At 38.4% G+C, this 26,310-nt stretch overlaps 1 protein-coding gene across 1 annotated transcript; it reads right to left on the bottom strand.

Annotated features, from left to right (window-relative positions):
* FAM98B (family with sequence similarity 98 member B) lies at positions 1-26,310 on the bottom strand. Its single transcript, XM_060175154.1, has 8 exons — positions 26,161-26,310; positions 19,533-19,678; positions 18,455-18,589; positions 15,099-15,277; positions 10,537-10,617; positions 9,558-9,674; positions 2,706-2,873; positions 1-716 (listed from the first exon to the last, which is right to left on the bottom strand). The coding sequence occupies exons 1-8, from the start codon at positions 26,229-26,231 to the stop codon at positions 369-371; spliced, it is 1,245 nt and encodes a 414-aa protein (XP_060031137.1). The 5' UTR covers positions 26,232-26,310; the 3' UTR covers positions 1-368.

The raw sequence follows: 26,310 nt of genomic DNA on the forward strand, positions 1-26,310 counted from the left end.
TACATTCTATTCCAAGTAGGGTAATTTATGTAATTTATTTCTAAAACTTGAATAAAATACAGATAACAATCTAAATTCAGTCATGACAATAAAATACTTTCCATTTTCCAAGTTGATGGTAATAAATATTTACATTTCTAAAAATAATTTTGTTCTTTTTTTTTTTTAAAGAACATACATCAGAGAATATGGAAAAAAACACCTTGTCTAACAGCAAATACTAGTGCAAAGCAATATACTTACATATTAATTCAAAATTGATAGGGTAAAATCTAACATGTTTACTTCAAAGAAGACATTCAAGTATGTTACTTGGAACACTACACCTAATGTAGTTAAGAAGCACAACTATCTAGTTGCTATAATTCTTAGTATCTTCTATACCCACCACCCCCTCCTCCTCCATATGGATCTCCATAACCTCTTCCACCATAGCCACCCCTGCCGCCATAGCCTCCTCCCCTTCCACCATAATCTCCTCTGCCTTGGAAACCTCCTCCTCTCCCACCTCCTCCTCTACTTCCACCCCACCCTCCTCCACCCCCTCCACCCCAACCACCTCTCCCACCCCCACCACCTCCTCTCCCCCCACCACCACCACCCCAACCACCCCTTCCTCCGCCTTCTTGTCTCTTTTGCCAAGGAGGCATCTCGGGGGGTGGTGGTTCAATTTCATTTGGTCGTCCTCCTCTGTCAGGTACCCGGCCCATCAGCACCTGTGTGAAAAAACAAGTTCCTTCAGTTTCCAATATTTTTTCATGTTAAAATTACATAAAATGTCCTAGTGATACTAAAACTTTTATCATCAAAAAAGCAGTAAAATATTTAAGGGCAAGAAAATACCAGACAAGGCAGTATGAATTAAAGTGACAATATAAATCTAATATATGACAAAGTCCTTGGAATACAGCATTTTTAAATAATCTGAAAAAATGTTTCCAAAATTTAGGAGTGGTTCATTTTCTTTCATTTTTATATCAAATGCAAGAAAAAAGTGATAAGCATTTTAATATACAAACTTTTGGGTTGTTAGAAGTCATGACACATGTTTACATAAAAAATGCATTATGACTTTTCCAACAAGCCAGTATATACCTACCATATACACCATGTAACTTCCTGTCCCCTTATGGAACAGCCCTAATTTCAAGTCTCTCCACCAAGCATACCCTGTTGCTGAACATACAGAGACAATACTCTAAGAACTGATGTTAACACTATCCTCAAATAACTAAACTACAGATTATAAACCCAAAAAAGATATATAGTTAGTATTACCTAAAGAGCTTTTTCTTTTTGGGGACAGGTGGTGACCCACCTGGTTAAGTACACACATTATAGTGTGCAAAGACCTAGGTTCAAGCCCCTGGTCCCCACCTGCAGACAAAAAACTTCATGAATGGTGAAACAGGGCTGCATGTATCTCTCTCTTTCCCTCTCCATTTCTCTATCTCTATCCAATAATAAAAATATTTTTTAAACTAAACAAAGAATTTTTTTTAAATAACTTTTGTGACTGTAAAAGCTAGACTATAACCTGATGTAACATCATGCCACAGAGAGCATAATCTAAATGGATACATGCTGGATGGACGAGCTGACATACATTCTACACTAGCTTATCACTGGCTGTTACTGCTGCTATAAAGTAGAAAAAAAAAAACCCAAACTCATAAACTATAAGATCATTGGCATCAAGAAATGAATTTACATTCTCAATTAGGATCTAGAACCTATAGGAGATTCAGTAACTTGCCATGATTTCTGTAAGCAGATACTATAAAAGTCAGGATGGGAACTCAGATCTATGAATCTAGTACATGTATACTTTCTTTTCTACTAAGTATATAAAGAAATGTATCTGGGGTCGGGCAATAGCACAGCAGGTTAAGCGCACGTGGTGCAAAGCGCAAGGACCAGGGGAAGGATCCCAGTTCCAGCCCCCAGCTCCCCACCTGCAGGGGAGTCTATTCACAGGCGGTGAAGAAGGTCTGCAGGTGTCTATCTTTCTCTCCCTCTCTGTCTTCCCCTCCTCTCTCCATTTCTCTCTATCCTGTCCAACAACGAACGACATCAACAACAATAATCACAAGAAGGCTACAACAAGGGCAACAAAAGGAGGGAAAAAAATGGTCTCCAGGAGCAGTGGATTCATGGTGCAGGCACTGAGCTCAGCAATAACCCTGGAGGCAAAAAAAAAAATGTATCAGTACCCTGACTCTTGTAAAATCTTAGTGACAAAAATAAATAAGATTACATTCTATAAGACGCTGTAATTCTTGTTATTGACAAAAAACAACTTTTAGAGTCAGGTGGTAGTGACCCCAATACCCACCTGCAGGTGGCAAGGGGAAGCTTCACAACTGGTGAAGCAGTGCTGCTGGTGTCTTCCCCTAGTCTCTACCTCTCATCCCCTACCAATCAATCTCTATAGAAAAAAAAAAAAAAAAAAAAAAACACTGGGAATGCTAAGCCCCAGCAATAAGACTGAAGGGGAAAATTTTAAAAAATCTCTAATTCAGATAAAACTTTGGTTTAATTAAGTTAGGAATACATGAATTCAATACAAACACACATAAAACACAATTAAGCATAGCTGGACTGAGCTCCTCATCACTCATCAAGACATGAAAAATAAAACTTTAAAATAAGAAAAAAAATGAGGATATTACTAATTCATTCTCCATTATGCCAAACAAACAGACCTTATTAATAGCACATGTTGTTTTCTCCCGGCTGGTGCCACTACTTGTCCTAATGATCTTGGACAGATCTTCACGGGCAGCAAGTAGATGGGCCAACGTAATTGTTGTCTTCGGTGACAAAGCATAACGCTTGGGCTGATAAATTCTTGCTATGTCATCTGTTTTTACCTATAACAGAAATTAGGGGGGAAAGAAAGAACATTCAAATCAAAAGAATTATGGCAATCGATCTGCAGAAAGGGAAAAAAATAAGGGGGAAGTGTAGGAGGAATAATAATATATAAGAAACAGAAAAACAGGGTCTGGGTGGTGGTGCACCTGGTTGAGCACATGTATTACAATGCACAAAGACCCTGGTTTGAGTTCCTGGACCCCATCTGCAGGGGGAAAGCTTTGCAAGTGGTGAAGCAGTACTGCAGGTGTCTCTCTCTCTCTCCCTATCTCCCTCTTCCCTTTCGATTTCTGGCTGTCTCTATCCAATAAATAAAAAAGATAATAACAAATGTTTAAAAAATTTTTTTAATTCATGTTTAAAAAAAAGAAACAAAAACATTCAAACATCTGACAACTTGAATGTGGAATAAAAAAATAAACCAACAGATGTTTAAAGAATAATTAATTACAAGTAACATTCATAAAAAATAATCTATTTGTATAAACAAAAACCAAAATACCTAACAACAGTTTTACCAAAGTCATACACAAGACCTCTAAGAAGAAAACAGCACTGAATTTGGTAAGAAAAAAAATGGGGTGAGGAGGACTTGTAACAAATAGAAAAAATATACATCTGGGTAGTGGTATAGAGTATTATCACTTTTCCCTCAATTAGCTTTTCAGATATACTGCAATTTTTTTTCTGTTTATTAAAATTTTTATATCTAAATGTTGTGGGTTTTTTTTAAATTTGTAGGTAAATTTACTTTTATTTATTTTTTTAATTTTTTTTTTATTTAAGAAAGGAGACGTTAGCAAAACCATAGAATAAGAGGGGTACAATTCCGCACAATTCCCATAACCCGATATCCACCTCCCACCCCCTCCCCTGACAGCCTTCCCATTCTCTATCTCTCTGGGAGTATGGATCCAGGGTCGTTGTGGGTTGCAGAGGGTGCAAGGTAATGTCAAGGTAGATTTCTTTTTTTTCCTCTTCTTTCTCTGGGTCCGATTAGAATTAAGAGCTCAGAGCTTTCTGGTCATCTTCCCCTAACATTTACCCCTCTGGAAGTATGGACCAAAATTATAATTTTTTTCCTCCAGGGTTATTGCTAGAGCTCAGTAGCTGCACTACGAATCCTCTGCTGCTGGTAGCCATCTTTTCCATTTTTTGTTGTTCCTGTTGTTGTTGGATAGGACAGAGAGAAATTGAGAGAGGAGGGTAAGGCGGGGGGGGGGGGGGGGGAAGGAAGATAGGGTCTGGCTTCTGTAATTGCTTCTCCGCTGGACATAAGCCCAGCCTGTTTCTATCTTTCCCTAGTAGGGAAGGGCTCTGGAGAGGTGAGGTTACGAGACACACTGGTAAGGTCATCTGCCAAGGGAGTTCAGGAATATACTGTAATTCTATTGTAGTGGTTTTTCAGGAGAATTAAGGGAAGAGAAGATGAATTTCAATTTAGTCCAGGAACAAAATACAAAGGATGACTAAAAAAAAAAAATTTTTTTTTGGAGGGGAAAGAAAGTAGTACCAGACTCTAATATGAAATATGAGGGGCCAGGTGTGGGGCACCTGGTTGAGCACACATGTTACAGTGCACAAGGACCCAGGTTCAAGCCCCTGGTCCCCACCTACAGGGGGAAAGCTTCACAAGTGGTGAAGCAGGGCTGAAGGTGTCTCTCTGTCTCTCTATCTCCCTCCACCCTCTTGATTTCTGGCTGTCTCTATCCAATAAAGATAATTAAAAAAAAAACTTAAAAAAATGAAATATAGTATTATCAGTACTGCCTTAAAACAGTAAATACTTAAAAATCATGCAGGGAAACTATTCACCTAAACAGTCATTATTTCTTTAATCCTTTAAAAGATCCTTTTAAAAGTATTTGTCTTTATTACTGGGCTTAGAAAAATTAAAATTTTCCAAAAATAAGAATTCCAGCTTTGCCTACTTACTAATAAAGATCTCTTTGACCACCAAAGCACAAAGGTACAAATACAATATACAACCCCTCCTTACTAAAATTAAATAGAACCTGGAGGAAAAAATTCATTAATGACACAAAATAGACAACTGAGCAATCAAAGTCTCATAAAAATGTAACTACAATAAATAATAGAAACAACATCAAAGATCAGCAAGACAGACAATTAATTGTCTTTAATTTTCCTCAACCAATAGCCCATTGGTTATTTGTAAATTCCAAATAAAGTATTCACTTTTAAGTTTTCATTATAAATCAACAAACTTAATTATGTAAGATTTAAATGTTAAGATATCAAAAGGCAAAAAATCAAAACAAAACTGGAGAAAATATCTTCAACAAGTAAAGAGACTTGCTAACTTCCTTAATATGTAAAAACTCAATCAAAAAGAAAGCAAGAGGAGGAGGGAAGGAGGGAGGACACAAACAGAAATTTTAAAAAAGAGGAAACTTAGATGACTAATACATTTTAAAAACAGTTCAAGTTTGCCAATAATAAAAATATACAACACAATTTAATTGGTTAAGCTGCAAGTTAGCAATAAAGCCAGTAAAATTCTAAAATGAAAGAAACTAGAAGGAGGGAAAAAAATTTCTCTAATGGGAGGGGTTGAAAGGCATACACTTTTTTTTTAAATGCCAACCAGAGTTATCACTGGGGCTCAGTGCTTATAAAACTCTAACTACTAGCAGCTTCTTCATCTTCATTTTTTTTTTTTACATTCCTGAGTGGTGCTCTGAACTACTTCGCCACTCATTGCTGAATCTTCTGCCTCTGCAGGTGAGCCACTACCTTCCATATACTTTCTTATCAACAATGTGAATCAAGAACACTTAATGTTAGAATCTGGGACCAGGTAGTGTGGTGCAGCTAGTGAAGCATACAGCATACATAGTACCATATCAAGGACCAGGTTCATGGCCTAATCTCCATGTGTAGGAGGGAAGATTCACAAGTGGTGAAAAAGTGCCGCAAGTGTCTCTCTTTCTCTCTCTCCATATATATATATACACATCCCTTCCCTCCTAAATTCTCTGTCCTATAAAATTAAGAAAATAAATATATTTTTAAAAGTCAGAATCTGACATAAATTTCCAATTAGAAACCAACTATAATAATAATTGACAAATATGGACAGCAATAGACTTGGTGTTATTTAATATAGAGAAATGTATAATAGTCAAGTAAATTATATTGTCATATATGATAAAATATATCCATAAAATGATGCTGAAGTACTGTTATATGCAACATGTATGAGTCTTGAAAGCATTATGCTAAGAGGCTAGATGTAAAAAAGTCTCATATTCTGTAACTCTGCTTATATAAAATATCCAGAATAGTAAATTCAAAATGGCAGAAGTAAATCACAATAGTGGCTACCTGGAAGGGAAGTGAGGGATACCAAAATAATCAGTGTATGTTTCTTTTTGAGGTGTTGGGAATGTTCTGGATCAGTAGTACTAATGGATAATCAATACAATAAAATAAATAAAAGATAATTGTACACTTTTAAGATAGTTGAAAAAAGGCAACCTATAAAATTAGTCACAATGTTAGCAAAATCATTGAAAAAGAAGGTAGATCAACTATATATATATATATATACACACATATATATATATGCATAGATAGATAGATAGGTAAATGTGTGTGTATACACACACACACAATCTTTTTTTTTTTTTAAATTGCTACCTGGGTTCTCACTGGGGCTTAGTGCCAGCACTAAAAATCCACAGCTCCCAGTAGCCATCTCCCCCTCACCCCTCACCCCTCTTTTTTGACAGGACAGAGAAACTGAGAGGGGTGGGAGAGAGGCAGACATCTGCAGACCTGCTTCACTGCAAATTAAGCATCCCCATGCAGGTGCTTGTGCTCGGTAACGTGCACTCTTTTGTGTGCATCACCAGCCAGCCCCCAATTAACCATATTTTTGAAGGGCGATTCTGGAGTATGCACCAAAAAAAAAAAAAAAAAGTAAACCTAACTAAAATAATGCTTATAATTTTTTATATATTATTTATTTATTATTGGATAGAGACAGAGTTAAACTGAGAGGGGAGGGGGAGATAGAGAGGGAGAGAGACACCTGCAACCCTGCTTCACCACTCATAAAGCTTTCCACCTGCAGGTGGGGATCAAGGGCTTGAACCTGGGTCCTCGTGCACTGTAGTGTGTGCACTTAACCAGGTGCACCACCACTTTGGCACCTCATGCTTATTCTTTAATCAAGAAATTCCAGTGTTTAAGAATATATCTTAGTAGAAAGTTTAGCTACCAAGGATTTCATTAAAGGGTCCAACATAAGACAAATGGAAAGAAAGCTTAATGTCAATCAGCAGAGTGTTATCTATATAGTAAAATATTCTGTAAATGTTCTCCAAGTGTAAGACTACTTAGGAGTCAACATGCTCATAAGCCCAAGGCACCCTGATTACTCAAAGAATAGATTGTGTAAAACTCAATTTTGTTTTAGATTTTCCTGTAACAAGGCCAACAAGTAAAACATCCTCAACTCAATGTTAAAATACTTTTAATATACTATCTTTGACAATTCTCTCTATAGTCACAAATTCCTTTTTTTAGCTTAAAATCCTATCAGGTTAAACTGGAGACCCAATATTTATTTAAAAAAACAACACTTTTAAACTGCTGGAGAGCAATAAAACCAACACATCCTACCTATGTGAATGCTAGCCCATCTCTCTAGGTGAGCAATTATGTCATCTACTTCTCTGGTGCAGCTGTTACAGCAACTGCATCCTGCATTCCTTGAGTAAAACAGTCAACTGACATCTCTCTCACGTGCATGTTCTCTCTCTCTCTCTCTCTCCCTCTCTCTCTTATTCCATTTGAAAAATTCAGCCCAGAGTGTTAAAGGTCTAAACACAACCAAAAACAAACACAAACAGACACTTAATATTCTAATCATACAGGATTACTAAAAAGCTTGAAATATATGCTGAACAACTACTTTAACTGAAAGAAACTACATGAATGAGTCTTCAATTATGCCTTATAGCTAGCTATTCCATTACTATGTTAATTCTAGTCCACAGTAACATCTACTCTTGCCTCCTGGAAAAAAGTGAAAAGAAAAACAAGGCTTCTCTTAAAAAAGATAAGCAGCTTGAGACTTTAAATTGATATTTACAATTCCCATCATACAAGGCTAGAAAAGAGGCTGAGTGATGGAGTGTGTGCTTTGAACATGGCTGAGGCCCTGGGTTTGGTTTCCAGTCTGCATAAAATGGGCAGTGATTAGGTGTCTCTGTCTCACAACACAATTTAAGAAAAGGAAAGTAACAAAAGTAATTTGCATAACACAACAATCAGCTCTAATAATCCTAGATAGAAATAATCCCTACAAATGAATGAGCTTCCAAGCAATTTTTCAATATCTTGTTTTTAAATATGGACACCTAAAAAATGATCATGCATTCCAAAAAAATTATTACAAGGAACAAAGGGAAAAAATAAAATATCCTGAAGGAAACCGAGAATAGAAGTCATTTTTCTCTTCATTTTTCATTCAAGAAAATAAAACATGCATAACCAAGAAAAAAATGGAATGCAACCCTGCCAATGACTTCATTTTAGAATTTCTGATTTTTACAAATGTATAAAGATAAATATGTGTTATTTGGGGTGGGGCAGTAGTGCACTGGTTAAGCACATATGGCGCAAGCGCAAGGACTGGCATAAGGACCCCGGTTCAAGGCCCCTGCTCCCCACCTGCAGGGGAGTAGATTCACAGGCAGTGAAGCAGATCTGCAGGTGTTTATCTTTCTCTCCCCCTCTCTGTTTTTCCTTCCTCTCTCCATTTCTCTCTGTCCTATCCAAAAATGAACGACATCAATGACAATAATAATAACCACAACAAGGATACAACAACGGCAACAAAAGAGGGAAAAAATGGCCTCCAGGAGCAGTGGATTCATGGTGCAGGCACTGAGCCCCAGCCATAACCTGGAGGTAAAAATAAATAAATAAATATATAAAGGTTGTTATTTAAGCCCTAAGTTTGTGGTCATGCACTACAGAAGCCAAAGAAAATCAATACAGGACATCATATGGAGACAGAGGCCACATAAGAGCCAAGATGATGACTACAGCACCTTGCAGACAGTGAGAACACAGACATGTGAGAAAAGGATGCTATGTTTCAGTACAAGTACCAGCTGAATGAAGCCACAGGAGTCACCCCAGCTGAGCAGACACCAGGAAATAGTACTCAACCCAAAGAAAATGACGAAAAACAGTTCTCTAGAAAGGTATCTGAGGAGTTTCCTAAGTGGAAATGCACCTACCCTCCAACTTGTTCAACTGCAACATGCTTCATAGACTAAAAGCACTGTTATCAGTGTTTATGCAGGCATCAGCACCACCTATACGTATTCCTACACCCTGCCTTTTTAATCAGTTACTCACTATATCTATCTGTCTCAGCTGATGCCCCTTCTTTTATGCATACTGTAGAATATATCACATCAAAGACTTGGGCAAGATTTGGGAAGAAATCAAGATGTTTACAAGAGGAGCTTGTATAAGGTAAGGATTATTATTATGAGACCAGGAGTTATACTGGACACATGGTTCAGCTAGAGTTATCACATGTAAATGTAGCACAATTGCATAATAGACAAAAGAGCTTGAAGAGCTGTCACAGAGCACCACCTACAGGACACATACAGAACAACAGTCTTTCTTACCTTTGCTCTATCAGACCATCCAAAGGACTGAACTGTCACATCTAATCTTTTCATCAACATCCGCCTGCGGCACTCATATTCACAAGAAAGAGCATTATTAATCTTTTCCAGTTGGTCCTAAAGAATTTGAATATATAAATTCTGAATTTTAGATTCTTTCATTAGACACAGAAAATAAACCTGAAAGGGGCCACTGGTGGTGTACCTCGTTAAGTGCACATGTTAATAGTGCACAAGAACCCTGATTTGAGACCCCAGTCCCCACCTGCAGGGGAAAGCATCACAAGAGGTGAAGCAGGGCTGCAAGTGTCTCTCTGTCTCTCTCTACCTCTCTATCTCCCCCACCCTCTTGATTTTTGGCTGTTTCTATCTAATAAAGATTAAATAAATAAACCTGAAAAAAAATTTTCACCACTCCCATCACCAAGGTCTGTGCCCCCATCCCCAGATTATCACCCCAGTTTTCCCACAGTCCCAGACATAAGTTAAACCTGAAAACTGTGATCAGTACTTCCCGCTAATTCCAAATGCTATGCTTCATTCACCGTTTTCTGAGTCCATACTGAGAATTTCAGTAAATCATTTCAATAATAAACAGAATTAGAACATTTACAATGTTCATAAATTTACTTATTAAATCAAGCACATCAATTTAAGTAAAACATCTATTTGCAAGCAGTCTGAACCAATAAGGAAAGAAAACATTAGTAACATCTTAACTGATTTTGAACTACTCCTTTTTTCAACTCACAACTATGCTAACCACTGGCTACTACAAATATGTATGTATGTATATGTAGGCATTATAAAAATTAATACCCTGACTAATGAACTGTTGGAACCCATCACTCTACCCATTTAAATTCTCCAAATAATAAGTGCACACTACACATTATAAAATCTAGTATAAGATCTGTATATTTGTAGGATTAAGTTGCTTTCAAAAATGTAATTAAATTATTTTAAAAGGAATATTTACCATTTGTTCCTGAGTTAAATCAGTTTTCAGCAGTGGTTTTCCTATATGACTTTTCTGTACCTTTGAGAGAATACCTTTCACCTGAAAGTAAATATAAAAAAACTATGAAAACAGATTCCTAATTTAAAGGTATGAATACTAAAAAATAAACAAAAATTTATAGAGAAGTAATTAAAATACATCTTTATACTAGGAAAGAATATCATGACAGTGTCGAGTATCTTTTCCAAAGAAGTATTAGCTATAGTATGCCTTTCTTCTACAGTAAGAAATAACATAAAGGGGCTGAAAGATGACTGTCCCAGCCACATGTGAAGACCTGGGTCTCAGCCACCAGTCAACATTTGAAAGCACCATGCAAAGCGGAAGCAAAATAGTGGTGTGGTGTCTCTCCTCCTGTCTTCCTGCCCCCGTTTTACCCGATACCTAAGCAAAATAAAGGGAAAAAAAAAAGTCCTCCACAGTGTTGGAATTATGCAGGCACAAAGCCCTAGTGAAGTCTTGGAGGCAAAGAGGAACAAAAGGAAAAAAGAGATAATATAGATCAACAACTAAATAGCTACTAAAAGGCCTTATGAGAATCATGTAAAGTAATTGAAATTTCTTAAGATGACATTCTTACTTGCTGGTAAATTTTCAAGAGACACTAAAGTGATGTTAAGCACATTTCTATTTTCCTTAATGAATTATGATGTATATATTTCAACCACAAATATTTTTTAGTTTTTTAAATTTTTTGTAGTTTATTTATTTGATAGAGACAGCCAGAAATTGAGAGGAAGGGGGAGATAGAAACCAACAGAGAGACCTGCAGCCCTGCTTCACTACTTGTGATGCTTTCCCTGGGGACCAGAGGCTTGAACCTGGATCCTCATGCATGGTAAGGTGTGCACTCAACCAGGTGCACCACCATCCTGCACCCCACAAATATTTTTGTATCATTGTTTAGCAAGTCCTTTCAATTACTGTCACTATACATACATGTCATTACTTTTGCAATGTCACTAGTTTGAATTACTCTTAACATTCTTAATTTAGTAAACAAACTATTATCCATTGGTGTGGTGCATTCCTTAGTGGTATCTGGTGTTATTCCAATAGCACTAATTCTGAAGAGAACTGAGAAATGACACCCAATTCACCGTAATAGATAATCTGTCATTACCCCACTGAAATACATCAATCCATACTGTCATTGGTTTTTGTTTGCTTGTTTGTTTATTTATTTATTTTTAATGAAAGAGAAAGGCACAGAGTAGATGACCAGAGCAGTGCTCAGCTCTGGCTTATGGTGGTTCTGGGGACTGCTTCAAGAACCCTCAAGTATGAAGTATTTTGCATAACCATTACACTATCTCCCTAGCCCCAGAATGTGATTTTCATAACTAAAAAAAAAAAAAAAGAAAAAAAAAAGCTCTCCAGTTATATACTCAGGAACAGGTTAGATGTTAAGGGGTCTGAAGCATACTGAAGGGATTCCTTCATTTAAAATTATAAACACAAAATTAGAGCTAAGTCTGATGGTGGTAATGATAAAGGACACAAGACTTCCTCTTTAAAAAATACTCTAAAATTAGTTGCACTCTAAAATTCATTGAACTCAGTTAAGATGAGTAAATTCTATGTTGCCTGAGTTATATCTTAAGCTGATTTTTAAAAACTAGCTTAGAAAGTTCTTCTGCAAATGCTTTATTAGCTTTACAGCTTATCTACCTCAAAATGATATATAATTCTTACAAACTGTAAAGAATTATTACCTTACTTTCTTTTCTTAAAAGGCAACTATTCTGGATGTCCCTATTACTATAAATATTTTCAAACTGAATTATATTATTTCATATATAACTACAAAGTTTAGTTGTAATTCCTCACTTCTGAAAAATAAATTAATGGTAGAATTATGGTTTTGAATTTAAATTCACAAACTTGTTCATATTTGCAGGCTCTACCAAAATAAAATGTTAACACTACTTTCATATTATATTAAGATTATCTGACACGACAATTTCTCTCCTGGAGATATATTCTAAGAAACCAAACACCCATCCAAAAAGATCTATGTCTACTTATGGTCATAGCAGCACAATTTGTAATAGCCAAAAGCTTAAAGCAACTCAGATGTCCAATAACAGATGAGTAGCTGAGAAAGTTGTGGTATATACAGAATGGAATGCTATGATGAAGTCTTTCTTTACCTCACCTGGGATGGAGCTTGAAGGAGTGAGATAAGCCAGAAAGAGGATGAGTATAAATAAGAACAAAAAAGGAAAACACAAAGCAGAACTTGGACTGAGTTTGGTGTACTGCACCAAGGTAAAATGGGTGGGGGGGTGGGTGGCTTTCAGGTCCTGGTGCACCACAGAGGAGGAGGACCTAGCCTTGGGGTGAGAGTGTTTTGCAGAAAATTGAGAAATTTTACATATTTATCAAAAACTATATTTACTATGGACATTAATCCCCCCAACTAAATAAATATTATCTTACAGTCACTAAATATGTGTATTTTTAGTTCATTAGTAAGTGATGGAAGGACTTACAGGAGCAAGTTTAGGGTGAGGAAGATATCTGAGTATGTCAGAGCACCAACATGCATGTCTAAAGCCCCAGAGGACCACACAATCACTCCACCTTATCCCAGAGCTAAGCAGTACCTAGGCCCTATCTTTGTCTCCTCTCAAAAATAAACTTTTTCTTTAAAATAACACATCTAAAAATGGAGTTTTAGTACCTATGTAAAGAATGATAATTTTATTCTTCTTTAAAATGGATCATTTTCCCTCAAGGACTTCTGTCCAACCTAGAGATTAAGCTAGAATCTTGTGAAAGAATTATCTCTAAATAGAGCTTAGCTGAAAACATGGACAGTTTTAACCATTTATAAAAACTGAAAACATATCTGAGACAGGGTGGGGAGATAACAGGGTAATTATGCAAAAGACATTCATGTCTGAGGGATGAGAGGGACCACTACAGTACTCTGGTTAAAAAAAAAAAAAATCCTGAGGTACTAATACCTGAGGTGCATAAGTTATTTTTAATTATTCTATCAGTCCATTCATTTCAAACATTCACTATGCAAGTTACTAATTAAATACCTACTAGATATTGATATACTCACTCCCAAAGCCAACTACCTACCTTACTATTCTAACAGTACCTATTTAAAAATAACTAGTTAGCCTTTTAATTCCTGGGATACTGCTGCTTCTTTCATTGGACAGTACTACAATATTACTTAGGATAGGGACTGTTAAAATTTACATTACCTTGAATCACTTAAAGGTAGTGTAACCAGACCTTAAGTAATGGGAACAGTGTTAAACTATACTCCTATTAAATTATGATCTTATAAATCACTATTCAATATATCAAAGGAAAATATTCAATATCCTGAGTTCTTTATATGTCTAGATTTCATGTCTGAGTATATGTTCTTTTAGTCTAAGCACTGAATGTTTTTAATTTCTTAACCGATTGAATTCTGACACTGGGCTTAAATTATTAAAGCATTTCTAAAAGTAACATTTTTTCTCCAATACCAAATTATCTACAATCTTAAGACTAGTTAGATCAGAATCAGCTGGCCCTATCAATATCTAAGATACAGTTATTTGTAAATAGCATTAAATGACATAAATCATGGTGAGGTCATGTATGGTACAGTAAAGCCTAACCATGGGATTTTTCAAGTAAATCAAGGTCTCAAACAACTTGGTTATACTAATAACAAATATCTATTGCCTTCTTCAACTCTAAGAAACCTTCCCCATTCTCTTTAAAATGCGTATTTCTCCCAGTTTTGGAACCTATGGGACTTTGCTTGTATTTCTTGATGCTTCTCCACTTGGTCCCCTACCCCGTGATACTGCCTCTGTTGACCGCAACTAAATCAGAGCAACCAGTGCCACCATGCCACCTTTAACTTCAGACTGTATCCAGAGATGCCAAGCCTGAGATGCCAGCCTTCCAACTCCAATAATCTGGGGAGACCTTTCCTAATACAGGGAGGGGACTACCTAGCTCCATTTCAAATGGTATACTCCCTAACAAAGTTACAGACCCTAGATACAGACCATGGCCTAGGGGACAGGGGACATATACACATGTATCTAAAGGTTAGGGGAAACTATATACTTCAAAGTAAAAGTGCTTAGTGATTAGACTTAGACTTAATAAACTCACCAAACAAGTAGAAAGACCTAAAGAAGAGACCATAAAATGTCTAATCAAATATCTACTACTTAGGCCTAGACACCCCCTTCTCCTACCCCGTACTTCACTTTCCTCAATACTTTACTCAATTAACTACAAAAAAGAAAATAAGAGAGATATCTCTTGAAATAAATTTACAGAATTAACATTAAAGTTTTTGTTGTTTTTTTTAAAAACCAGAGCAATGCTCCACTCTGGGGATTAAACATGCAACCTCAGAGTCTCAGGCATTAAGGTCTTTTGTACATACTCCCTGTATTGGTAAAATATTTTAAATTTATTACAAATTTATTACAGATTAGTATTTAGTTGGACTTTTAGTGAAAAAATAAATTAAACACATACGATACCTTTGTTTCCACTTGGTTTAGCATAAGTGGAATGTCAGAAGTTGTTGACTTGGAAATACCAAGAGCATCACAGATAGCATGTACTTCCTGATGAATTTCACTATTTTTATCTACTTGAGAATTTTTATGTTTCTTGTTCTGTAATATCTGTAAAGCTTGAAGCTCTGTGCTTAGAAACACTACAACAGAAAAGGGAAAAACAAATAATGCTAAAATGTAGAATTCCTATAGAAACCCCACTCCTGGATATATATATCCAAAGCAACTGAAATCAAATTCTATGGGGAGATAAACACTACTATGTTCACTGTAGTAGTTGCTATAATAGTCAAGATATGGAAACAACCTATGAATACTTCAGTAGATGAATTGGTAGAGAAAGTACAAACATACATACATACAAACACACACACAAAAATAGACTTGAAAAAAAAAAAAAAGGTGAATTACCAGGATTTTGTACAAAGTGAAATAAACAAAACCAAGGCATAAAAGACCTTCATGGTTGAGGTTCCAAGGTCCCAGGTTCAATCCCCTATACTATCATAAGTCAGAGCTAACCGGTGCCACACCTCGTAGAGCACACTAGTCACCATGCGCAGGGGCCTGGGTCAAGCAGCCAGTACCCATGTGTAGGGGTAAGCTTCACAAGAGGTAAAGTAGTTCTGCAGCTCTCTCCCTCTCCTCAATTTGTGTCTATAAAAATAAATTTAAAAAATAGTAAAATAAAAAATTAATAATAAATAAAACAATGTGATCTCACTTATATGAGGAATTTAAAATAAGCAAACTCAAAGCAGAGCCTGGGGGATAAGGTGGAGGAGACAGAATAGTAGACACACACACACACACACACACACACACGGCTTTCAGGGTAGGGAGGTAGCATATGCCCAAGGCTCTAAAGTTCGAAGTTCATTTCAATTCCCTACCACCATAGCCAGAACTGTAAAATGCTCTGGAAAAAATTAATCAATCAATTAATCAATTAATTAATTAAAGAAAGGAGCTGAAAAAGCTTTCATGCCTGATGCCCCATTAATTAATTAAAGAAAGGAGCTGAAAAAGCTTTCATGCCTGATGCCCCAAATCCCCAAGTTCAATCCTCTTGTTCACCATAAACCAGAGCTTATTGGTACTAGTAAAAAAAAAAAGAAAAAAAAAATTGGGGGCCAGGCAGTGGCACACCCAATTGAAGAAATATGTTATCACGCACAAGGGTCTGGGTTCAATCACCCCCCACACACAGGTAGTATGCTTTACTAATGGTGAAGGAGGGCTGTAAGTGTCTCTTTTCTCTACCTCTTTATTGCCCCCTCCCCTCTCAATTTCTTCATCCTATCAAATAAAAAATTAAAAATAAAATGGCTCTGGGAGCACTAGATTCATTGTGCAGGCACTGAGCCTCAGTGCCAACCCTAGTGGCAATGGAAAAGAGAGGGAGAGGAAGAAAAAAAAATGAATGGAAATATAACTAAAAACAGTGAGTAGCTAAGACTCAAAACAGAGTAGAATGGTAGTTGCCAGGGGCTGAGGAAAAGGAGGTATGGGGATTATTCAATAGTTCCACTTACACAAATAAGTAAGTTCTACAAATCTACTTCATAGCATAGCACTTAGAGTCAACAATAGTGTATTATCGTCTCAGAATTTTGTTACAGAGTAGATCTTATATTAAATGTCTTGACAACAAACAAAAATAGTAATAAAGCAGATGGCAGGAAACTTAAAAAAAATTAAGACAATGGCTACCCACAATTAGTTCAAAGTCCAGTAGGAAAGACCTATTAGTAAATCAACAATTTTAAAATGTACAGTAATGAAGCCCGGGGCTGGATAATGACAAAACTGGGGGGCAGGCAGTGGTGCACCTAGTTAAGCGCTCACATTACAGTGTGCAAGGACCCAGGTTCAAGCCCCTGGTCCCCACATGCAGGGGGAAATCTTCATGAAGAAATCAGGGCTGCAGGTATCTCTCTGTCTCTCCCTCTCTAGCTCCCCCTGCCCTCTCAATTTCTGTCTCTATCCAATAGTAAATAAATAAATAAATATATATATATATTTTTTAAAAAGCCAAAACTGGTAGAACACAGGTTACTACAAGGACCAGGCCTGGTTCAAGCCCCTGATTCCTACCTGCAGGCAGGAATCTTCAAGAGCCATGAAACAGTATTTACAGATATCTCTCATTCTCCCTCTGTATCTCCCCCTTTCCTCTCAATTTTTCTATGTTTCTATCATTGAAAGAAATGGAAAGGAAGATGACCATCAGAAGTGGTGTACTCATCATATTGGCAGCAAAAATCCTGATGGCTACTAAAAAAAAGAAAGTGGGGCTCAGTAGAGGACACACATTACTATGCATGAGGACCTAGTTCAAGCACCCAGATCCCACCTAAGGAAGCTACACAAGCAGTGGAGTAGTACTGCAGGTATCTCTTCTCTCTCCTGCTGTCTGTCTCTTAGCCTCTATCAAAAGAAACAGTGGAGTCACATAGGCACTGCACCTCAGTGATAATCCTGGTGGCAAGGACAAAAAGTACAATAACATATACACTTTGATAAAATATTTTATCTTTCATATTCATTTAAGTAATGGCAGAATTCTGTGCCAACTGTCCTAGAAGCAGACAGTACTGCAAATAATTGTTTCCCTTCAAGCTAGACCATGTCAGGCTGTTCACACATTTTACTGTCATTATCTGTTTAATCATTTCAACAAACAAAAAATTTTTTAAATTTTTTTACACACAAATCTTAGATGGCTATAGGCTTGCTTTCCTCTTTCATTAATAAATACAAAAATGGGGGTGGTGGAACACCTGGTTAAGCGCACATGCACATGTTACAGTGCTCAAGGAACTGGGTTCGAGACCCTAGTTCCCACCTGTAAGGGGAAAGCTTTGCAAGTGGTGAAGAGTGCTGCAAGTATCTCTCTATCTCTTTCTCTATCTCTCCTGCCCTCTCACTTTCTGGCTGTCTCTATCCAATAAAGATCATTTTTAAAAAATTAAACTTTAAAAAATAACAATAATAATAAAAAGATAAATACAAAAATGTTTTTGACATTAAATAGAATTTTGAGATCTCAAACTCCTAACACTAGATGGAAAATATTACTAAAAAATTATTAAATCACAAGTATAGGAGTTTTTATACTGTCCTAATGAATCACTAAGTTATTAGAAATCTTAAGAGGATACATTTCTAGGATTTATTATGTCTGAGCCAGCTTCATATTTTAACCCAAATACTAAAATCTAATGTTTTGTTAATGAAATGTCATAAATCTTAACTTGAAAATAACAAAAACCAGATACAGCAAATACTTAAATGTTCAAAGAAAGCTAACTTACAGAGAAGTTTCAAACAGTCATCCTTCTTCTTCAAACGGTCTTTAATATCTCCTGATGTGAGTCCAGAATATGGACATGCCATTTCTTTTAAAAAACCACTTATCTCAAGCTGGAAACTCTCCAGATCATCTTTACCTTTAAAGAGAAAAAAACATAAAACAATAAGTATCTGACATGTAACATACTATAAAATCTGTCATTAGTTAATTTCAATTCTACAGTGAATTCTAAATGTTCACTTTCACATTAAATCCTTACATGTGTGACCTTCAAATCTTACATAAAGGTAGACAAATAATTTCTATATATGAAAAGTAACACTTAAGTTTAAGCACATAAGTATCTAATCATATAATTAAATATTACTATATTTAATTTCCTGACGATTATTTTCCAACACTTTCCATAAAAGCTGACAGACCAGAATTACATTATGCTAGCAAATGAAATACTAAAACATTATAACAGTTATAATTATTGATTAGTTTCTGAACAAATGATCCATTTCTATTGTATTTCTATGGATTGAGATAAAATATACAATCACTTACTGATGGTTTTCAGGAGGGAAGACAATTTTGTCTAATTTTTTTTCTTTCACTTATTACATTATCTAATGTCCTAACAAAGGACTTCAGTTACCAAGATTGTAATGAAGTAAGCACACTTTTTATGAGTTAGTACAGTTTGTATAAAAGCATTTCTATGTGAATCTTTTTGTGCCACAAGCTCCTTAAGACCGCTTAAATTAGTGTTATTAAAAATTGTTAATTCAAAATAAACAGTGCTCAAAAAGTAAGCTTTAAATTTCCAAGTTTAGACTCTAGTTTGTCTAAAGAACAATACTAATATTAAGATAGCAGATAAGACAAACTGTAAACTTTCCACAAATTTAAGCATCAACTGTGGGTTAATATAAAATTTAATCAAAAGATTTTTAATATAGCCTGCTAAAATTCTTTTTAATACTGAGTTTTCTTTGTACAGTAACTACACATAAAACCAAAAATCTTAAGTCATCTCTGCACTATTATCAGTAAGCAAAAAAGTGAATTAAATAATTAAAAAATGGCAATACCAGCTGAAGTGATACTTTCTTCCAAGTCGCACAGTGATTTTATTTGAGAGCCTAACCAGACACAGAGTTCTGAAAATTCAGGTGATGACAGTCCACATTCTGCTGCCTTGGTAAGGGCTTGCTCTTCTAACAATGGACCCTTATACCTAGGAAAGAAGATATATATAACATAAGAAGAAAGAGGGGAAAAGCCTACATCATACCATGTCAGGGTATGCTACCTGTTTTCTATTAAGTTTTATTGGAACACAGACAATACATATAACCACTAGCAGATTATCTCTGGTTGCTTTTACACTATTGACAGCTCAGAGCCTAAAATTGTTACTACCTGGTCTATTGTAGAAATGCTTTTCTGGGGGTCATGCAGTGGCACACTTGGTTCAGCCTACACAAGTCCCATCCCCATTTGCAGAGGAGAAACTTTACAAGTAGTGCTGCAGATGTATCTCTCTCTATCTCCCCTTCCTCTCAATTTCTCTGTCCTGTCAAATTTAAAAAAAAAAAGAAGCAGCAAAAGAGAAAAACGCCCACCAGGAGCAGGGGTTTGTCGTGCAGGCACCAAGCCCCAGTGATAACCCTGGGAGTAAAAAAATAAATGAAAATAAAAATATAAGAAATCTTTTGCTGATTTCTGTTCTATATAATTAATGTATTTTCTAAATTTCAACATTTTAGCAAAAAGTATGTTTTAAGATAAATATTACATGTAACACAAAGTAGAACAGAGTCAAATAAGCTTATACTACCTGCAAGAGTAAGAGTCAAAAAAGAATGTATAAAATTTAAATAAAAAAAAAAAAAACGAAAGCTTGGGACAGGTGGTGGAGGGCTTAAGTCCTTGCAGGGGGAAGCTTCATGAGTGGTGTACTACAGGTGCCTTTCTGTCTGTCTCTCTCCCTCTCTACCTCCTCACAACTTCTCTCAGCCCTACTGAATTAAAAAAAAAAAAAAAAAAGACTGCCAGGAGCAGTGTATTCATAGTGCAGGCACTGAGCCCCAACAATAATCCTGGAGGCAATAAGAAAAAAAAAACCAACTAAAACTGAAAAGAGTATGTGAGATCACATGTGATGCCTGCACAACAAATCCACTTCCAGTCCTTCCTCCTTCCATCCACCCCCTTCCTTTTGATTAGAGGCAAAAAGAAATTGAGAGGGAAGGAGGAGGTAGAGAAGCAGAGAGGGAGAGACACTTGCTGTTTCATCACCTGTGAAGCTTCCCCCTACAGATAGGGAGCAGGGCTTGAAACCAGGTCCTTGCACGTGGTGACGTGTACTTTAATACGAGTGCGGCCACTTGGATTGCCCTTTATATAAATTCTCAATTGACTTAGATGCCAGTTTTCTACTTCTGTTCTTTTTCCCAACTGAGATTCTAGCATTTTATAAGGTTATGGTTTAATTTCCTACTGTATTGAGGGAGAAGGAGGTCGACGCTTGTTACCCCAACATTTAAAAAGTTTGCCAAACATTATCCTGAGGAGAGAGCATGATTTTCCAGGAATTTTTTATTTTATTCTGGAAAATTGAGGACATTCACATGTCAAGACAGACACAGAGAGAGAGAGAGAGAGAGAGAAAATATGAATGAGAGAATCATTGTTAATACTCACATGACCTAGACAGAAAAAGCAAACCAAGCCCACCAGTCTACCTTTTAGCACCCAAGCCCCTCCTCCACCTTCCGAAGCCACACCTGTCACCACTCTTATTTTCTGGATACCCTCCAGGTATATCCTGTCCCTCAACATTGCTGACACTCAATTTGCCCTATCTTTGGTTATTCTAGAATTTACAATGCTATTTCTAATAAAACCTAGACAATTAAAGGGGTGGGTCGTTTGTTTGGTTTGGTTTTTAATGGCCACGGGGGCCTTGTGCCTGAGCAATTCCACTGCTCTTAGGGATAGAGAGACAAATAGAGATACCACAGCACTACTCAGCCCTTTCTTCTCTGGCCCTCCTTTCTGCCCACTTCTCCAAGGAACTTTTCCAGGAATAGGACTGTTCCACCTCTACCAGTTCTGAAACATGTCACTCAACCCACTATCACACATTACACAACCTACTATCTATCATGTCCACTTGTTTTTCAAGAACTCACCTGTTACAGGTCCTCTAATCTCACCTACCTCCATCCCATTGGTCTCAACACATTCTCTGTATTTACTAATACCCTGCTGTCTCTTACCTTTCCAGTTTAGATTTCAAAGTGTATCATTTCATTTGGTGCTCAGTAAATACCTAGAACTGAATGAATACCATTATTCCCTTCAGGTTTAATAACCCAGACACCAAATTGTGCCAACTTTACTCCATATCCAGTGCCACTAAAGCAACCATAACGTCTTGCTTAGACAACTACATTCAACACATTCTCCACTCACTAACAGAGATAATTGTTCGAACTAGACACTCCTTTTCTATCTAAAATTCTTGGATGACATCTCCTAGCCCCAAGAGTAAAAAAGCAAAAATAGACAAGAAGGTGCCAAAAAATTAGGTCCTCACCTAACTCTGCAGTCTCATCTTTCACCACTCTGGCCTTTGCACTCTGTCCCCAGCCACGTCAACACCTTCTAAGGCATCATACTCATTGGCACTACAAATTTCTTCATATTTTGTTTCTACTGCATGGACACCTTTGTCCTTCTTTCCTATCCAACCTCTACTCACCCTATTCAACTCACATGCCATTTCCTCAGGAGTCTACTGCTAACCCCTTAAACTACACACGTCCTCCTGTCACATGTCACCCAGTTATTTGCCCAAAATTTTGTGAGATCATGTCTGTTTCTCGACTAGACAGTAAGTTCCTGTGACTGGGACTCACTTTGTTAGCTCACTGTTGACATCAGAACAGTAGCCAATATAGAATTGAACTTATATATGAAATAATCATTCCCTCCATAACAGGTCTCAGTCCAAGCTGTGAAGCTTTTTAAAATATTCATTTCAGTAGCCATTTCAGTGGTGGCTCACCTAGTAGTATGTATAAGGTATTGGTCCCCTCCCACCAGGGCTAGGGGGTGGTGGTGGATGGGTGCAGAGCTGTAGTTCAAAAATGGTAGAGCAGTGCTGCAGGTCTCTCTCCTCTCTGTCCCTCTTTCTCCTCCTCTTTCCCTATCTCTCCATCTCTTGCCCTCCATAAAATTTAGTCACAGAGCAATGCAGGGATAACTCTGGTGGTGGTAGGGGTTCATGTATGGGTCTGGTACCAGGGGGTAAAAATAAAGAAAAACAAAACACTGTATGCCTGTACTGCACCTCCTGGAGATCAAGACTCAAGTCAATCTGTGGCATATATCAGACTGAAACATTTCTATACAAGTTCCATCCATGTGTCTAGGTCATCTGCTCCCACCTCTCTTCTCACAGAAGAGAAAACCTAAATTAGGAATAATAATAGTAATAATATTATGAAGCTGTTTACTCACATAGATTTTGCCATTAGTTTCCTACTTTACCTAACAAATGAAAGCTATTTCACTGATATTATAAATGTTTTCATCACAATAGAAAAATGTATTATTCACAACCTACATGGATATTTTAAGAGATCACTCAATTTCAGCATATATTTTAGTAAGCAGATACTCTTTCTTCACATTTCATTATTATTTATTCTTATGAGAGACCACAGTACCACTCCAGCATATGCACTGCCTGGGATGGAACATGAGACTTTCAGCATGCAAGTCCTGCACTTTCCCCACCGTGCTACCTCCCCTGCCACATTTTATTATCACTATAGGAAAACTAAGATGCCAAAACCCTGGCCTCACTTATTATAGGAAAACTAGGGTCAGGTAGTGGTACACCTGGCACAGTACACATGTCACCATGCACAAAGACCTCAGGTCAAGTGATCAATCCGCACCTGCTATGGAGAAACTTCCCAAACAGTAGAGCAGTGTTGCAGGTGTCTCCTCTCTTTCCCTCTCACCTTCTATCAAAATACTGATAAATATATCAAGTTGATAAAAAATAGTTCTAAAACATTTCAGTTAACCTTTCATACTGAACACTCTGAAAGTAATTTTCCTTGATAAGAGTTCAAGTTATAGGTCAAGGAGGTATTTCTCAGTGGGAGAGCACCTGACTTGATTTCTGAGGTGTGGGATTTGACCCCTGGCTTTACATGAGAACAGCATTGACAAACCATGTCAGGACCGAGGGTCTGAGCGGTGACACACCTGGTTAATTGCAAATAATACAGTGTATAAGGACCCAAGTTCAAATTCTGGATTCCTACGTGCAGGAAGGAAGCTTCACAAGTGAAACAGTGTTGCAGGTATCTCTTTCACCTCTTTCCCTGTCTCCCCCTTTCCTTTCAATTTCTCTGTCTCTATAAAAAAAAAAAAAAAGTCAGAACTGCATGAATGATACACTGAAGCAGTGCTTTGTACACACTCATGTTATCTTATGCCCTCATGATAAAATAAACAAAAACTCCCCGGTTTAGGTGATGCTGTGAGCCTAGTTGAGCACAAACATTCCAGTGTGTAAAGACCCAGGTTCCAGCCTCCAGTTTCCACCTGAAGGGGGAAGCTTCATGAGTGGTGAAACAGTGCTACAGGTGTCTGTCTCTCCCTTTCCTGTCAATTTATCTGTCATTATCCAAAATAAGTACATTTTTTAAATAGGAAGGAAAAAAGAACTAGCTTCCCCATTTTCATATCATTCTTAAAGAAACCCAGTATTTGGAGCCTAACAATTTTTTAAAGATTTGTTTCATTTTATTTTATCTCATTACCATCAGGATTATCACTGGGATTCTGGGCCTACACAAAGACTCCACCCAACTTTGGGGCCTCCCCCCTTCTTTTCTGATAGACATAGAGGGAGAGAAAGAGAGACCTGCAGCACCACTCCACCACTCATGAAGCTTCCCCACTGCAGGTGGCGACCAGGAACTTGAACCCAGCTCCTCACATACATGGTAATGTGTAAGCTCTACCATGTGTGTGGTGCCAAGCTTTATTTATTTTTGTGAGAGGAGAGACCAAAGAACTGCTCCACAACATTGAATCATTGTAAAATCAGTATTAGTAGGGTCCACAAGTGGCCGATAGGAAGGGGGGAGAAGGCAGGACTTTCAAACTTACCCCATGCAATAAAGTCCTACACGTAGCAGAACTAACTGCCCAAACAACTGCAATTTCTCTCTATCTATCTCTGTCTCTCTCTTATTTTACCAGAGTACTTACTGCTCAGCTCTAGCTTGAGGTAGACCGAACCTGGGACTTTGGAGCCTCAGACATGAGAGTCTCTTTGCAAAACCATTAAAGTATCTCCTTACCCTGACAACTGCAATCTCTCTAACCAGCATCCCCCCCCCCTTTCGCCTGGGTCTTTGCTTACTTAGTTATACCTCTGTGCCCTCTAACCCGATGGGTTCTTCACTCCTTTACCCTATTCACCCCACCAATTACTGTTCCTGACTGTGGGGGGAGGGGCGGTGCATAAAGGGGGCTCAAGGTCCAGTCACTGCATCCTGCAGTGCGGCTGGGAAGTGAAAAGGGCTGAGCCGCGATGCTAAGAGCCTGTGCCCCGAACCCCAAACACACACACACACACACCTGCAAATGCCCAGCAGCTGGACGTCTTCCACTTTTATTTTTTATTTGTAACTTACAAAATTATAAAGTAACAGTTACATTTCTACACAGTTCCCACCACCAGAGCTCTGTGTCCATATCCCCCCCCCCCAACTGGAAACTGATCACACATATGGGCTGATTATTATTACAATATCTGTCAACATTTATATATATTTGCCCAGTTTTTCTGTGGCCCTGGCTTCTCTCCCTAAGTCACGCCTACTACTTCTGAGTGTCCTTCCTTCTTGCTCTTCCCTCTCCAGGTCCTGATGGAACTGGAGTCCCGAGCCCTCAGGTCATCTTCCCCTAACATCCCCTTCACCCCCAATGGACCCAGGATCATGCAGAAGGTGGAAGGTCTGGCTTCTGTAATTGCTTCCCCGCTGAACATGGGTGTTGGCCTCTTTCCCTGGTGGGCAGAGCTCTGGGGAGGTTCCAGGACTCCCGGCGAGGCCGCTTGTCTGGGGAGTCGGGATGCAAGCACAGAAGCATTGCAACTGGGCGCACTCGCTCCAAGTCCTGCAAGCTCCTCTGCTCTGGCCCTACTTTCTGCTTCCCATTTGTTTTAACATTTTCTCCCACCACACAGCCACTCCCGCTTTTATGTCACCCCCACCACACACACGCACGCGCGCAGGTTCAGAAACGCTGAGAATCCGAGAGCCGCCGTCTCCCCGCGGAAGGGGTCGCGCGCTAACAGGCGCCGCCGGCCACTGCACACACAAAGCCGCCCGCGACGCCCCTGGCTGGGGACGCGCCTCGCGCCGCGGTGGGCGGGAGGCCGGACCCTGAGGCCGCGCGGGGTCCACGCCACGGGCCGCCAGGCGGGAAGCGAGGTCTCGGCGCCCCGGCCTGGACCCTCCGGCTCCGCTCCCACCTCCCGCTTAACTCCGTCGGCGCCGGAGGGGCAGGGCCGCGCCGCTCGAGCCCCGCGGCGGCCCCGCAGGAAGAGCGCCCCGGGCCAGAGGAGCGGGAGCTGGTGGCCCGGGGTGGGGGCCAGGCGCAGCAGCTCCCTGTACTCACCCCAGCGCCTCCAGGGTGTCTAACACGTCTCCCTCCATCGTCGGCTCGGGGCCCGGCTCCGGCCCTCTCATGGTCCTTCCACCCGGAGTTGTGCAGTGCGCTAAGGAGCCCACCGGAAACCAGCGCCTGCACGCTAAGGTTCCGGCCGCA

This window comes from Erinaceus europaeus, chromosome 16 (assembly GCF_950295315.1).
Source record: "Erinaceus europaeus chromosome 16, mEriEur2.1, whole genome shotgun sequence".
Lineage (NCBI taxonomy): Eukaryota > Metazoa > Chordata > Mammalia > Eulipotyphla > Erinaceidae > Erinaceus > Erinaceus europaeus.

Bases quoted from the DNA above. Each gene is read 5' to 3' on its own strand.
- FAM98B (XM_060175154.1), bottom strand. From the start codon at position 26,231: ATGAGAGGGCCGGAGCCGGGCCCCGAGCCGACGATGGAGGGAGACGTG. The intron at 15,278-18,454 runs GTAAGTTAGCTT...TTTCTGTTGTAG, and splicing joins TGACTGTTTGAAACTTCTCT to TGTTTCTAAGCACAGAGCTT. The intron at 10,618-15,098 runs GTATCGTATGTG...ATTTACTTTCAG, and splicing joins TAAACCAAGTGGAAACAAAG to GTGAAAGGTATTCTCTCAAA.